This window comes from Protopterus annectens, chromosome 6.part1 (assembly GCF_019279795.1).
Source record: "Protopterus annectens isolate FY-2018-M chromosome 6.part1, PAN1.0, whole genome shotgun sequence".
Classification (NCBI taxonomy): domain Eukaryota; kingdom Metazoa; phylum Chordata; order Ceratodontiformes; family Protopteridae; genus Protopterus; species Protopterus annectens.
This window is the reverse complement of record NC_056738.1, coordinates 176,000,169-176,017,425: the sequence shown is the minus strand read 5'-3', so window position 1 is coordinate 176,017,425 and position 17,257 is coordinate 176,000,169. Positions and strand designations below refer to the sequence as shown.

The window sequence follows — 17,257 nt, the reverse complement described above, 5'->3', positions numbered from 1 at the left end:
CCTACAGGGACAGCATTTGGGGATTTCTCCTCTGGCTGTGGTGCCCTAGGCATTGGTGGGGGGGATGTGTGTCCCTTCCCTTTGCTGATCCTGCTGCAGCTGTTTTCACAGGATCAGTTTGTGGAGCATAGCACATACTATGAATGTTTGTGTACATGTGCATGGATTGTACCATAGAGCTCTACAGGATATGTCTAGGCACCAGAACAGTGACTTCAGAACCCAAAAACATGCTGTGTCATTATGGCAATCTTCAGTGACTGTATGCGGTATCAGCCATAATTCCAGGGCATAGCCAGCATTCCCCAGCGAATGGTCCTGTGAGATGTCCCCCCTAGCAAACATCTTGTGCAGCTGTGATGTGTGTCAGATATGGGAGTCATAAGTGCCAGGGGTACTAGTACACATGTTCAAGATAATTCCATGGGCATTACACAGAACTTGGCAGTTGGAGTATTATCCCTTTGGGTTAATGTAGATTCTACCCTCTCATCAGGTGGTGCCTGGATGTGTACATGAATGCAATCTATGGCACCCAGTACTTCTGGGTAGTGCAATACACAGTAATACAGTTTCATAGTGCTGGCCCTCTCTTCAGAAGTAAAGGTGAAAAATATGTGCTCACTGGCTAGCTAATATTCTGAGGGCTAGAAATACCTTAGTTTCCCCTGGGATTGGTTCCCCTCGGTTGGCTGTAGCTCTGAGTTGAGGGCAGCAGAGCTTACATAGTTCTTGTAATGTGTCCTTGTCCACCCTGTAGTGCTCTACAATCTCCAACTCATGTAGCACCTGGAAAGTTACCCTGGGCCTTAACACTGTTCTCCTTCTCTGTCTAGATTTGTCAGTAGCACTAGCAGCATTGCCTTCAGCCACTAGCACATACAGATGTAGAATAGCTGCAGCAGTCCCTAGCATTGTCCGTTAAAATTTCCTCATTTCTACTCCAGTGGTATTGAAGGATAAAAAAAAAAAACAGGATGTAGGCTACATGGATACTTTAAACATTGTTGAATATGTACACTGTGTTGGATTGGTTGAGTAACATACAGTTAGCCTGCTTATGCTGTAAACTGCATCTGTTAAACACACCTGTTAGTTGCTCGTTAGTGTGCTATGCAGACCTCCATGCACCTTCCCATAAATAAGTAAGAATAGGCAAAATTGATATTTCCTCCATTCTCGGGGATATCTTGCAAACCTGGACCATAAAAAGTGAAGGAAAGGTTGCACATTTTGTAGTCTAACCCAGGACCATCTATATTCCAGCCCTAACACATACATGCGCTACCACAGGAATAGGTAATAACACAGAGAAACTTTCCATTCATTCTTCTGTTTCTTGTGGTTGAACTAAGCACCACATTGCACAAACAATGGCAGAAGAAAAAAGGTAAGCAGGACAGAGGCCACACATTTTTTAATAAACAAATGAGGATGACACAGAACCTAGGAATTGTGCACTGTTTACATGCACTTTCACCCTTCACAGCCCTACATGTTCACCTCTGCAAGTACAACACCCCCCTGATGTCAGCCTTCATTGTTGCCATGCATTCACTACGAACACTGTGGAAGTGCCTACAGGAAGAGACAGCCCAGAATCTGAAAGGTTAGTAACCATGTTGACAGGGAAACTTGTGCGGGAGCCCAGTGCTGTAACAGAAGAATACTGTAATCCAGCAGCTACATCCTGCATATGCATACATTACAGTATAATACTCTATTTCATGGAGGTCTACGCATTTTAGCAGCCTGCATTACATATGTATGTTCATTTGGGGGTGGGGAGCGGAGCTGCATTTGTGTCATGGCACTTAAAATGACATTGATTGTTACACTGATTTTTTTCTAGCATCCACCCTGTGTAATTAGGTTAGAATATGTGTGGTGGTACATGTTTAAGGACAGTTCTGTACAAATGGAACATCTTTTACTTGCACTTGTTTCCACGTAGACTTCTTTCCGTGGCTGTATTCGGAACGTTTTGGAATACATGGCCAGCACAAACACGGAGTCTACACAGTTACTTTAGAAGTTGTTGAATCACTCCACCTTGTTAATTTGCTTCATTCGCATAAAATTCAGCTACTTGTGCTGTAATTTGCATGCCACAAAAGTTTCAGTATTTGTGCGAGCCATTATATGCTGCTACTGAATCTAAAACTTTTTGTGCCAGTGCGCATCACGCAATGACACGCATATGGTAAAAATTAGCATATAAGCTTTATTGAATCCCCCTGAGTTCCCTAATCATTTAGTACAAAATGTTTCATGCAGATCAGTATTGCATTTATTCTGTTTTAATTTTTTTCTGCATTTTTTTAAGGTGCAGGTAGTGTTTTACTGTCAGCTTTAGTAAGCTGTTGTTTGCTTAAGTTTCGACTTGTACAAGTTTAAATTATTTGTACATTTTTTTTTAATTGTGTATATTTTTGTGCTGTGTTAATTCTTGATATCTTTTAGTAGTGTAGTATAAAGAGTTGTATAAAGGTTTGAAGTTTTATTAACTTACACCACCTCAATCTAACAATCCAGCTAACATATTGACATTGTCTGAACAGTCTTTGTATGTTTTTTGCACACTAACTATACATATTGTTATTATTCATTCCATTATTTGTCCTGTTCATGTGACCTTGTTAAAAGGCATTCTTTATTTATGTACATAACTAATAGCTGCTTCTAGTATTCATTGTACTGGAGCTTTTCTCCCTGGTTCTCTGCTGAAAACAGCCCAGTCGGACACTACCCAGTTAACAAATGTAAATAAATAAGTAGTTGCTGCCACGTAAGATTTTAAGAATTCATAGTTTGGTGAAGGACTTAAAGTTAATTTTGTTGTTTACTAGTAGTTCCTGAATTTGATAACTTTTTCATTTGTAATTTTAACATCTGTCCTGTTTTTGTTTTTAGGACTGGTATTCTGTGTGAGCCTAGACCCAAAGAATAATACCCTGGCAGTAACTGGGGGTGAAGATGACAAAGCATTTGTGTGGAGGGTAAGCGACGGGGAGCTTCAATTTGAAATTACTGGTAAGTGTGGTAAACTGGGCTGTAATATAAGGAGACTTTTGTATGTGGGTTTACAGGCGTATTCAGTCGATCTTCCTTTCCTGCTTGGCATTTTTTCTCTGCACCTGCTGTATTCAGGGGCGCATTATTCTTATGCTGGCACACATGTTGTGAAGTGACGGGCTGTTCTAGAAGAGCATGCCTAGTCTCTCAACCTGCAATCTCTTTTGTGATGCTTGCACAGTTTACCTTCCTGTCCTGATTTTATAACATCAGAGGCTTCAGAATGTGTATTTTTTTTTCTTGTGGATGTCCGGTAACAAGCCAAAACTTGGACTGACATTGTGTTTATTGTCTGATTGTATGAGTCAGGATTGCCATGTATTTCAGCATTTCAACCCAGCTCCTTAACTGATGTAGGAGGGGAAGCTGTCCTTGCCTATCTTATTACCTAGACAATTGAGGTATTTGAAGGTATTTCATCTTGAAGATTTGTGGTCTGTTTGTGCATGTGACTGTAGTCCTTTTGCCAGGGCATGTCAGAAGGTCAGGTAAGAGGACAGACAGATTACAGTTTCTTGGTAACAACTCCTTTTGAGAAAACCTTCAGCCCTTTATATCATGACTTGCCCTCAGCTAGTGAGGTTTCAAGCTTTTACATGTCTGCCGTTTTAATGGATCACAGTGGGTCCAGAGAAAGTGGACCCCTGGCAGCCACAGTGGAGCAGCATCCCTAGAAGTAGACACTGCCCTCCTGTGGTCATTTTGTCAGAGTACCCTAGTGACTGAGCTAATCCTGGGGCAGGGAACAGGCCCTTGAGTCATCTGATTATAGTGTAATAGTAGCACTTGCAGTCAGAGAGATCGTTGTCCTTCTATGATTCTGTTAGATGGAATTTTCAGAACCTCACCCATTCCTCCAGCTCTGTCAGCTTTGGAGGATGTGTGTCACTGCCTGCAGTTTTCCTGATAGTTAACCTACATACTCCTACTATACCATACTCCTACTACTGTACTATATACAAAGAATGTATAAAGTCCCTCTTTCCCAGGTTCAGAAAGGTTTTTATTCATGGATACTTTTAGTACTGAAGAAAGATGATGCTTGGAGACCACTTCTGATCTTTCTGTTCTATACCTGTTTGGGATTGTGCTCAAATTCAAAATGCTGTCACTTAACCTGTTACCTCTCTTTCTTCAAGTTTCTTGGTAACATGTAAAAAATTCTTATCATCCTTCTGTCATCTCTTTAACATCCACATTCATTTAGACTTCAGACGTTTTAAGGTTTTGTATGTCTGGTTCACATTGTCAGTTCTCTGCTTTATCGTTTGTGAATGCTCTTGGTGAAGTAGATAGTCCAAAGTGTTTGGCTCCAGTTTTAGCTTGTTGCAGGTTACAGGGTATCTACATATTTTTCATGTTTAGATGATTTTCTTATCTTTGCAGGGTCTTTTTCAAAGTGTCCGGAATCTCTCACTTGGGTGAGAGGTCTCTTACAGAAGCTGGGATTCAAAGACAACATTCAAAAGTCTTTTTGACTCCTTCACACAGGATTGTGTTCCTGGGTTGTTGGATACCTTGGTTCAAAGAACTTTTCTTCCATACGAAAAAATAGGTCTAGATCTATTCCTAACGTCACTGTTGGGGAATACCTCAGGACTTTGAGTCTCATGCCATCCATGATTCCCATGATTCTCAGATACCCCCTTGGCATGACTCCAGATGGAAGATGCAATGTTGTCTGAAGTCTCTCTGGTCCCAGCACCAGCATCCTTTGTCTTTTCAAATCCCAGTGCTGGAGTTTGTCTGAAGTGAAATCTCGTGATGGAGACTACAAATTTCCCTAAACTCAGATCTCCCCTTCTCCCTTCCTGCTGCAAAGCAGTCATTCACTACCAGTGCCTCAGACTTTGCCTCGGGAGCAGGTTCAGGTGGGATAAATGTGCAAGGTATGTGGGATACCAAAGACTGATGCAAGCACATTAATATAAAAGAAATGTTTGACCTGATCCAGGCACTCAACTTTTTAGTCATCTTTGGTCCCATGGACCTCTTTAGGTTGTTGCAGACCATACCACAATCATGGGGTACATTAACAAGCAAGGGAGAACCAGGTCATGCCCCTTTGCAGACTAACCGTGGTAGCTAGTGATATAGCTTCACAGCTAACACTTGCTCCTTTGAACCAACTAATCTGGCTGACTTGAGGGTATTAACATGGAAGACTGTTTCACTGATTGCTCTGACCTCTGCTCGAAGAGTGTCAAAGTTCCAAGCTCTTGTGGTGAATCAGCCCCATCTTATTTTGCACATAGACAGGGTTTCTTTAAGAACTAATACTTCTTGTATGTGTAAAGTGGTATCTTTGTTTACTTTAAGCCAAACTATCCATCTCATTTTCATTCCTGAACCTAAAAATGAATGAAAGTATACGCCATACCTTGGATATCTCAGACAATTCTGGCACTGTCCTGACAGATCTAAATGTTTCATGTCTTCAGATCAGTTGTTAATTTCTTGTGAGGGTAAGAAGGGACAACCTGAAAGGACAACCTGTGTCATAACATTCTATTTCCAAATGGTCATATGAGGCTATTACTTTTTCGTTGTACTCACCACAACAAAACTATTTCAGGTAGGGTCCAGGCCCACTGTACTAGGGCCTTGTCTTCATCTATGACTTTTTGGAAAGGGTTGGATTATAGAAGTTTTCTAGAAGCAGTTACTTAGCCCTCTGTACGTAACATTTACAAGGCATTACAAGTTTGATTCTTTCTGTAGGTGTAGACCAGGCTTTGCAAGGACCATTTTTCAGGGGCTCCTAAACCTTCCCCTGCCACCTCTCAAATGTAGTATGCTAGGGTAATCTAACCATATAGCTAAGGGAACTGCAGCAGTAATCAATATGATGAACATAATTCAGCTGTGAAAGTAAACTTTAACAACAGTAGACGTTTTGAGTGATTTCTGCTGCAGTATTCACTCCCTCCCTCCCTCCTTTTTTTGTGAATACTTTTATTTTTTGGTGTTCCTAGCATTGCCCTCTTAGGGCTTAGCCCCCCCCCTTCTCTTTCTGTTGACATGATCCAGACCTGTATTTTTAGTTAGCTCAGCTCAAGCTGAACTGTTTAGGGTTACCACCTGTCCCACTTTGCGAGGGACAGTCCCTCTTTGGGCAGTTGTGTCTTGCAAAAAAATTGAAAAAACTGGCAAATGTCCTGAGATTTTAGGACAAAATTATTTCCTATATTTTATGTAATAATTGGACAAAACAGTTATGTATTTGAAACACCTAAACATTATACGAAACAGAATAAGCAACTAAAATGCTACAAGAATAAGCTTCTTTTTAGGCAAAAAAGTGAAGTTCTGTCCTTTGTACTGGCTGTGGGTGTGTTTTGCCCTGCAAACTGTGACGCTTGTACCAAAAATATCCCACTTTGGCCATTTGAAAAGGTGGCAACCCTAGAACTGTTTGGATACACGGAATGTTCTCTGAAGCTTTAGAAACGGACTCTTATATCTTTGGCAGGATATACCCCATATAGGCTACTGCAGCAGCAGTCATTCGAACGTCTGGTGTTATGGTAAGTTTACCTGCACAACTGTACTTTCTCACCTAATAAGACTCCTCTATCAACACTCCAACCTGAATTTCTACTCTGGTCACATCTGAGATGTGGATAATTGCTTTTAAGCAAGGGCATCATGAGAGCCATCTCTCTACTGGCCCTGGAAAGTACAAGCCTGATGTTCTCACTAATATTATTTGCAAGACTATGTAACATATCAAAAGCTGAAGTAACAAATGGTGATAATACATGGCTTCCTATCCCTGGCTCTGAACGCACACCATTTAGCATTGTGAAAGACAAGTCATGTCTGGTTCACCTGGTTTAGCTCTTGGAAAGCATTGTAGAGTTCATAGATAAAGGACTTGCAGTACATATTGTCTAGCTGGATGCTGCCAAAACCTTTGACACTTCCTCCCATGCTGAGATTGACAGACTCTTTCCAAATCAATATTAACTCGTATGTACAGTAGACTCCCTCATAATTCGGCCTGTCTTTAACCAGCTGTCAAATTTCTGCCATAGTGCTAGCAAAAGACAACACAAGAAGATCACTTCTGCCTCCTCTGGGCTAAATAATGGCAGACATTTGAGTTTTAGATACAGTCCTGTTATTCTAGCTGATTTATAACGTATAAATGCTATTTTGTATGCTTTTTCTGATTAACCAGCCATTTGTTTATCCAGCCTAGGCTCCTGTCCCAGTGAGACCAGATAAGAGGGAGTCGTACATATTGTTAAGGTGATGGGAGTATGTATTATAAAAAAATTATATCTTCAGCAGTGTCCCACACTGCTCTGTCCTGGGCCTCCTGTTCTCTGGCATGTACTTTTTTGAGGTGTGTGTGTACTGTCCTGGGCTGGGGCACTTGAATGATGAGTGTGATATTTGCGCAGCATTCAATCCTCGTGCCTTTTCTGATAGAAGAAACCAGTTAATTTTGAGAGCTCTGTTACCTTCCTCTGGGGCTCAAACCCCCCTTCAAGCCTTCGGTCTCTAAAGAGCTCAAGAAGTGAACCCTCTCACCTTCCCTGGGAGCTTCATGTTCTCAAGATGAGAAGACATAAGGTGTTGGATTTGACTTCCTTGGATCCGATGCAGACCAAATCATCCTCTGATTCGAGAGCGTCTTCGGATCCGACAGTTGCTAGACTGGCAGAGTAGTCTTTCGCTCGGATCCTATTGTCCTCAGAGCCTAACACTTCGGATCCCAGTGCAATATTGTGTCTGGCAGACGTTATCCTGATCCAGAGCTCTTCCTCAGTCGTGCCTCCCCCTGATCCTAAGTCTTCGGATCTGGGGTTTCTGAGCCGTACACCCATTTAGAGCAAGCCAACTTCTCCAGCTCTGACTTCTCTGGTAACACATTACCAGCTAAGTCTAGACACTCATCAGTATCCTCTAGGTCTTCTTGGAGCTTTTCTCAATCAGAGATTGGCAGGATGACAAGTTTTCTCAAAGCTCAGATCCAGATGGATGTCCTTCAAGGATGCATCTGCAGTCCTTACAAATGGGTAGTCCTGTCGTCAGGCAGCCCTTCGGTCGGCCGGATTCCAAAGTCTGGGTCTGGCTTCGGCTGGTGTCGCACTTCACCCGACGTCATAGCTGCAGTTTTTCGGGTATAAAGGCATCAGCCGACGCCATCTTCCCCAGTCTTTCTTGCCGCGTGGCGCCCGAAGCAGAAGCTGTTCGCAAGTGCCGGTCGGTCAGAACCAGAGATTTCATACCGAATACCACTTCGAAGACTTCTAAAAAGCTAAGTACCCCATTGGGGACTCTTTCTTGCCTCAGCCGATGTCAGAAAAAGTGAATAACTGTTTAACTTGTGGGAAACAAATACCTCATAAAGATTTCCACTCTTACTGCTTACCTTGTTTAGGCCCAGACCACGACGTAGCAGCTTGTCTAGCCTGTGCTTCTTTTAACCGACGGACGTTTAGACGTCGGTCAGAATTTGCAGAACAGTTTTTCGCTCTGAATTTGCTTATATCATGCCGCCGGACCCTCCGACTTCACAAATTACCAAAAACGCAGGAAAGGACCGACACTCGGTCCGCGTTTCGCCGAAACCGTGATTAAGCCAACCACGAGTGTCTCGGTTTCGCTGAAACCGAGCAAACGGTTCTTCCCCCAGCCGAAAACATGCCTTCTACCGAGGCCTCTTCTAGCCTGGTGGAATCGGCTTGTGAAATCCAACCTTCTGTTGCGGTTTCTCAGGAGTTATCAGACACTATTCCCTTGGATATTTCAACCCCTGCACGTGGAGCTGCTAGGCCTCCTGCAGCCATGTCTATTAAGGCCTTTGCCAGGGCTAAAGCAGCTAAAGCTTCAAAAACGGTGCCTGTTAAACCCCCCTCTCACAGGCCCAGCACTAGTTCCCATATGCTTTCTTTGGCTGAGGATCTCATTTCTTTAATTCGTGGCTCCCAGCCTCATCCAGACAGGGCCTCTCATCCACCTCCAGAAAAGAGGCCTAGAGCAGAGCCCCCTGAACCAGTATCCACAGATGACTCCTCTGATGACTCAGAACATACAGACCCTCCTGAGGCTCCTTATTCCCCTTACGAAGACTCTGATGCTGAAGAGTCCATTCCTTCAGTCTCTCCACCTGAGGAATTTTCCTTTGGGGAAACCTTGCATGCTATGAGGGAACAATTTCAGTGGCAGGGCCAAGATTTCTCAGACTCCAGAAAAAGGCTTAGAACTTTTCTACATTTGCCACAGCATAGGCCTTTAGCTATACCTCCAGTTCTTTCTGTTGTAGATGATGCATTTAATGATGCTTGCACTGCTCCTGATTCATTACCTCCGCCCCTGCTAAGCCCGATAGGTTCTACAGGGTCCCGGACACTCATCACCATTTATACAAGGCTCCTTTGCAGATCCAGAGACTATCTCCCAGGGTCCTAAAGCTGTAGCAACTACATTCTAGAAACCCTCCCTCTGAAAGGGAATCCAGATCCTTAGAGAGATGGGGTAAAAAGTTTACACTTCTGCTACTTTGTCAGCTAGAGCTTTGAACTGCCAATTCCATATGATTCAATATCAAGAGTTTATGCTTGACCAGTTAACTAAAAAGCTGTCCTCTCAAGAATCTCTAGATAAAAATATGTTCAGGAAATGGTACATAACATACAGCAGGTTAGTAACCATTCTTTAAAATGTGGCTATGATGCACTGGAGGCTTCCTTTAGATCAGCCATGACTGGCACAGTTATCCGGAGACATGCATGGTTGAAAGAGCAGGCATTACCAGACCATGTCAAATCTAAGCTTTTGGATGCACCCATGGACAGGGTCAATTTATTTGGTTCCTGCACAGCAGGTACTAAAGAAGATGGAAGAGAAGGCTAAATCTGTACAAACAGTGAAAGATTTCTTACAGGTTCAACCTCCAAGGTTTAGCAGGAACTGGCCCTCCAAAAATTGGTCCTTTCCAGACTCCTTTAAGACACAGAGAGGCAGGAATAGGCGTTCAAGAGGCAGAAACCAATCCAGAGGTGCCTACAGGGGACGCCAGTGGCAAGGTAACAACCAGCGAGGCACGGACGCAGCCACCACCACTACAACAACACAATCACAGTGACTTGGATGTGGCACTGCCTACCAGGGAACAACTGGAAGCACCCTTAGGCGGAAAGCTAACCTTATTTTCAAAGAACTGGCATTGCATCACAAGGGAAAGATGGATTTTGCAAACTATAGACCAAGGTTACAGGTTCCATTTCCATACTCTACCAGGAAAGAGAGGAATGCCAAACCTACCACCTACTCAAAGGGCAGAAGCTCTAAAGCAAATATCTCAATTATTAAGAATGAGAGCTGTGGGAAAGGTACCATCTATGGAGCAAGGAAAGGGATTTTACTCCAGACTCTTCCTGGTACCAAGAAAAGAGAAGAGAACAAATGGAGGCCTATTCTCGACCTGTCCGCTTTAAACACATTCCTCATTGTTCCAAAATTCAAAATGCTGACCCTACAGCAGCTTCTTCCCATGCTGGGCAAGGAGTCTTGGCTGGTAACTCTAGATCTCAAGGAGGCATACCTGCACGTCCCCATACGACCAATTTGCAGAAGATACCTCAGATTTCTTGCAGGATCAGAGCATTATCAATTCTCAGCATTGCCCTTTGGCTTATCTACTGCGCCCAGAGTATTCACGAAATGCCTGGCATCAGTAATTGCTCATTGCAGACTTCAGGGGATCCAAATTTATCCCTACCTGGACGACTGCCTGATTCAAGCGGACAACAAAAGCAAACTAACAGAAGACTTACAAAGAGTCATTTACCTTCTGCAAGCCCTGGGATATACAGTCAATATAAAAAAGTCAAGGCTGACTCCATCCCAAAGAATAACTTTTCTGGGTGCAGAGCTGGACACATCAGAACAAATGGCATTCCTAACTGCAGAAAAGCAAGAGCAACTACCTCTCTACTTCTTGGCATTAACAAAGCAGAACCATCTAACTGCAAGAAAAGTACTGCAAGCCCTAGGCTTCATGGCATCCTGCATAATTCTGGTCCCTCATGCCAGACTGCATATGAGAAAGCTACAGTGGTACCTAAAGAATTTGTGGTCCCAACACAAGCACAGCCTAGAAACCAAAATTCCAATAATCCCATGCCTGAAACAAGAGTTCCTATGGTGGGCTCAGGCCTGTCAATCAAACAAAGGATTGCCCTTCTGCAAAAGTCAACCAAGCCAAACCATCATGACAGATGCCTCAGACCTCGGTTGGGGGGCACACATGTTGGACAGGTGCATACAAGGCTTATGGACTCAAGACCAGCTGCGCCTGCACATAAATCTAAAGGAAATGCTGGCAGTAAAATTGGCAATCCAGTCATTCAGACCATTTCTCCAAGAAGGTCAGTTGATGATAAGGACAGACAACACCACAGTTATGTGGTACATCAACAAACAGGGAGGCACACATTCATATCCTCTATGCCGGCTGGCACTGGACCTATGGGATGTGGCTCTGAGCTACAACATTCAGTTACAAGCAATTTTTGTACCGAGAAAAGAAAACATTCTGGCAGACATTTTGAGCAGAACTACCACAGATGCCCACGAATGGATGCTGCATCCGGACATCTTCAAAGCCATCACAAGAGAATGGGGATTACCACAAATAGACTTATTTGCATCCCCACTCAATCGCCAGCTAAAGAAATTCTGCACAAGGACGTACCACCCACTTGCTTGGAAGGTGGACTCCCTATCTTTCAGTTGGAAAAACCTGACAGCTTATGCATTCCCACCACTTCCTTTGATGCACAAGGTGCTTTTGAAGATCAAAGAGGAACGTCCAAGGATCATTCTGATAGCTCCAGACTGGCCAAGACAACATTGGTACCCATTGCTGAGGAGCATGTCTCGGGAACAAATATGGACACTGCCCCTGATCCCATTGCTGTTAACACAGAACAACTACAACATCCTGCATCCAAACCTGAAAACTCTGCAGCTAACTGCCTGGAACATTATATAAGGACAATTAACCCAGATTATCCCAAAGGGTTAAAGACATAATCCTTGAGGCTCGTAGACCTTCAACAAGAAAGAATTATGCAGCAAAATGGAAAAGATATCTCATTTGGAGTACTGCAAAAGGAGAAGATGTGGCGCTAGTAAACATAGCCAACATCCTGGAGTACTTGGCAGAGCTCTTCCATGCAGGCCTGTCCTACTCTTCCATCAAGATACATGCATCAGCTATTTCAGCAGAATACAGCTTGGATCCTCCTGTCTTCTCTCATCCTCTGCTCAGACAGTTTCTGAGAGGAATTAAAATGTAAACCTCCCAGGAAACCACCATTGCCAGCATGGGACTTGAACTTTGTGTTAGAAAATTGACACTTCCCCTTTCGAACCAGCAGCAACAGCAGAATTACAATACTTATCCTGGAAGACTGCTTTCCTACTGGCAATCACCTCAGCAAGAAGGGTCTCTGAACTACAGGCATTAATGGCAGTGCAACCCTTCCTGATCTTCCATCAAGATAGTGTCCATGAGAACAAATCCCACATTTATGCCTAAGGTGGTATCCAGAGTGTCTTTAAATCAGGCTATCCACCTACCTACATTCTTCCCCAACCCACAGAACAGGGGAGAAAGACTGTTGCATACCTTGGATGTACATAGGCAATTACGCTACTACCTGGACAGGACCAAGTCCAATAGAAAACTGACCAGCTTCTGGTAGCATATGCAACAGGAAAGGAAGGAAAACCTATTTCAAAACAGACAATCTCCAAGTGGATAGGAAATTGCATTAGATTTTGTTACTCCTACCATGGAAAGAAAACTCCAGAGAACATCAGGCCTCACTCCACAAGGGCTACAGCCACTACCACAGCTTTCTTACGAGGAGTGGCTACCAAGGACATTATAGAGGCTGCTACTTGGACCTCCGTGCATACATTTGCCAAGCATTACAATTTACCTTTATACTCTAGATCCCAAGCAGGTTTTGCCACTGCTGTTTTGCAAGGGATCCTAACTACACCATAATCTCTACTTTTTTCCTCCTCCCCTAGTTTAGCTATGGTATTCTACCCATTTGTAAGGACAGCAGATGCATCCTTGAAGGACATAGTACAGTTTTGTACCTACCATAAATGTAGATGTCAGATAGGAATGCATCTGCAGTCAGGATTACCCACCCACCTTCCCCTCTGTGGTACTCCTAGGGTATTTGCCATCCTTCAGCTAGCTTGGGGGGGATCTATTATGGTGTATTTGTTTGTATATATGTACATACATGCTTATTTTATGTGTTTGCTCTCTGCTATTTGGAAACATTGGCATTTATCCAAATTTAGCCATCAAAGAGGGCACCTGGCATCTGGGGCAAGAAACACTGAGGAAGATGGCGTCGGCTGATGCCTTTATACCCCAAAAACTGCAGCTATGACGTCGGGTGAAGTGCACACCAGCCAAGCCAGACCCAGACTTTGGAATCCGCCGATCAAGGGCTGCCTGACGACAGGACTACCCATTTGTAAGGACTGCAGATGCATTCCTATCGGACATCTACATTTATGGTAGGTACAAAACTGTACTTTATTTTGCCATCTCTGTCCCATTCTGGATGTGTGAGAGCTCCAACACCCATGCTACAAGCTGCCTTCTGATCTGATCTACTCTTTCAGAATTCCATGATCTGGTTTCTCTGAGAGGGTCATCTGAGGGTCCCAGAGTATGTCTTTCTTTGACTCAGTCTGTTTCCTGGACTGACTGTTACAATACCCTCGGACTGGAGTGAATTCTGATGGTGCCGACTACACAGGGGGTGTCTTCGATTTATGACCTGGTTGGGTATGTCCATACCCTTAGGAGCCACAGACTTTGACAGCTTGGCCTCAGCTGTGTCAGGAGGCTTCATTTCTGGGGTGGGCTCCTCTTTCTCTTCTAGTGGCTTTGGCTTCGAGGGAGGAGAGGGGGAGTTTCTCCTGGCCTGTCAGCCTTCTGGGTAGGAGAGAGGGGTTTCGCTAGACCAAGAGATAAAACTCCTCATTCTCCAGGTCCTACCCAGTCGTCCTCTTATCTGAGCTTTGAGTCCATCCAGCCTGCCATTGGTCATTCCCCCTCCTCCGGTAAGCCTTCAGACTACTACCCTGCAGGAGGTCCCCAATTCTTCTGAGTCTTCCCCTGACCATCCCACATGGGAGGTTCATTGGAAGAAAATGTGCAAGAGGAGGCACTTGGGCTCCCCTTTGAAATCCTTAACTGAAAACGATGATTTCAGTGAAGGATCCCGCAGTTCTATACAGGATAAAATCTCCTTCGGAGACATCCTTGAACTCCTGAGGCAGAAAGGTTGCTGATCCTCCCAAAATTCACCTTCCGAGGAGTTGGTGTTTCTGGAGGCTTTCAGGGAGGACCTATATCATGGGTGACTCCCCTGGCAAATTAACTCATTGATTTAGTTTCCTGCCAGGCGTGGAAGGAACCTGGCATGATTGAGCCAGTCTTAAGCATCCTGATAAGTTCTTGAGTCCTGTGTCTGATCCCTTGTATTGGTGTCCCAGTTGATGCCATTGTGGTGTCAGCAGCCACAAAAAAAAGCTCACTGAAGAGAGCTCCTCTTTTCATCCCCCGAAACAAGGAGTCTCGGGCATTGGACAGATACGGAAAGCACGTGTACTCCTTGACTTCCTTGCATTGAGAGTGTTAAACTACTTGACACGTTTTACATGGCTGCAGAAATATCTGGTGAAGGAGCTACCCAACTGTCTGAAAGAGACTGTCAGAGGAGAGCCTTAAACAGCCCCCCCCCATTTGGCGGCTCTAATATTCCCTGGCAAATTCTTCAGTGAGGATGATCGTGCACTCTGTGGAAGGTGCCTCACGAGCTACTGGTATAAGTATAGCCATCAGGAGACCTGCCTGGATGCAGATTTGTGATTTCGTGGAACCCTTCAAGATGTCTTTCAAATGCCTCCCTTGATTCCTCCTGGTTTGCACCATCAGTAAAAAAATGCTGGCCTGCAGTGAGAAAGACCTTGTTTGCCATATGGATCAAGTTTTCTACCCCCAAAGGAACTTTTCAAGAAACCAAAGGGGTTGGAAGAAGCTTTGGTTCAGAAAATCTGAAGGTCCTTTCCAGGACTTGTACAGGGATACCTCTTCCAGAGGTAGAGGAGGAGGTTTCACTGGTAGACGCCACCCCAGAGGCAGGGGGGGGGTCCACAAAATCAGGGCTTTAGGGAACCTTTTACCAATAATCCCTAGTGCTGCCCGACTGCCCACCTATGGAGACAGGAGACTTCTATCCCTGCACCTAGATGCCTGGACAAACATCACAAACAGTAACTGGGTGCTAGAAATAATATGCAGAGGTTATTGCATTCACTTCCCCATCACCTCCAAGTCCCAGGAGGTTCCCCTATGTACCTCCCAGTCAGAGGGGAATTTGCTCTTTGAGAAGTTCAAAAACTTCTAGAGAAAAGATTCATCCAGTAGGTCCCAACTGAACAATTAGGATATGGAATTTTTATTCTTACTTTTTTTTGGTGCCAAAGAAAACGGGGGACCTAAGACCAATACTAGATCTGAGCAACCTCAACCTGTGTATCAAGTTGAAGTTCAGATTGGTTATGATTCAGTCCATTCTGCTGCTTCTACTCAAGGACAATTGGGTGTGCTCTGTAGACCTCCAGTATACGTATTATCATATCATAATGAACAAACACTCCAGGAGACATTTGCACTTTCATCTGGAGGCAAATCATTACCAATTCAGAGTGCTGCCATTTGGTCTCACCACGGCCCCCAGGGTGTTTACCAAATATATTGCATTTGTCTCAGCTCACCTGAGACTGAAATGATTCCATGTGTTTCCATATTTAGACAGTTGGCTCTTTACTGCATCAACAAGGCATCAACTGATTCAGGCCATGGATTATCTAATACACATCTTCAATTCCCTGGGCATTTCAATAAACTTGACAAAGTCAAACCTGATTATTGAGCAGAATCTAGAGTTTATAGGAATGCAGCTGAACACTTCTACTCGGGTAGCTTCCCTGCATCTGCATACCATAACTTCTCTGAGACACCAAGTCAGGGATTTATTGCATCTTCCATCTCCTCCAGCACAGTTAGTCCTCAAGGCACTGGGTTCTGTGTCATTGGCAATTTTCTTTTACCCTTAGCAAGATACTTTATCGAGTCCTAAAATGGACCCTTGCTGTTCAATGGTCCATTCTATGCCAGCCCCTATATGCCCCTATCCAAGTAACTGTGAACTGCAGGAGGCATCTCCAGTGGTGAATGTAATCTAACGACCTATCATTGGGCAGGTTGTCGCCCCCCCCACATAGATTGGGGTGGGGGGCATTATCAGGAAAAGCTGGTCCAAAGCACATGGTCCCAGCACGAGACCAAGCTGCATATCAGGGAGTGTCCTAGAGATGAGAGCAGTCCTTCTAATGCTGCAAGCCTTTCAGGACCTTCTCCCTCTAGGGACTATAGCAATTCATACAGACAGCATGTCGGTGGTCTTTTATATCAACAAACAAGGAGGAACCTGATCCTACTTATTATGTAGAAAGGTCATAAGAGTTTGGGAATGGGCGATCTCTTTCAACTGCAACTCACATTCCCAGGGAAACAAACATGCTAGCAGACGGTCTCAGCAGGTCCATTCTGACACCTCACGAGTGGTCCCTCAATCAAGCAGTAGCAAAGCAGGTTTTCAGCCATTGGGGTCACTCTTGCTGTGATCGCTTTGCTTCTCCCCTAAACAACAAATGCAGCAAGCACTTTGCTCATATCCTCCCAAAAGGGGAGTCACTGACAGATGCTGTAGCTCATGATTGGCCCCTGGATCTCCTTCATGCTTACCTCCCCTTGTTCCCAAAATTTCTACAGAAAGCCACCAGGCTGTAGTGCTCAGTGATCCTCATTGCCCCCTTCTAACCCTTGTTAGGTGCGGCTCCCCTTCCTATGGTCTTGCCTGAAGTATTCCCCATACTGGATCCCATCTCCCAATTTCCACACACTTGAGCTAACAGCATGGTTCCTCAACTTCCAGTGATTTTATAAGAAAGTCCAGGCTAGCTTCCCCAGTTCTTGCCATAATCTTGGCCTCGCAGAAAGCTTCCACAAAAAAGGTCTATAACAGTAAGTGGAGAAGCTTGACTATTTGGGCTTCAG

At 44.2% G+C, this 17,257-nt stretch overlaps 1 protein-coding gene across 1 annotated transcript in view; it reads left to right on the top strand.

Moving 5' to 3' along the window:
• The window catches only part of LOC122805450 (angio associated migratory cell protein), a 925,733-nt gene that overhangs the window by 79,061 nt on the left and 829,415 nt on the right, over window positions 1-17,257 (top strand). Inside the window, exon 3 of the mRNA XM_044075608.1 lies at window positions 2,914-3,033. Within this exon, the coding sequence (XP_043931543.1) occupies window positions 2,914-3,033 (120 nt within the window). The remainder of the gene's footprint in view (window positions 1-2,913; window positions 3,034-17,257) is intronic.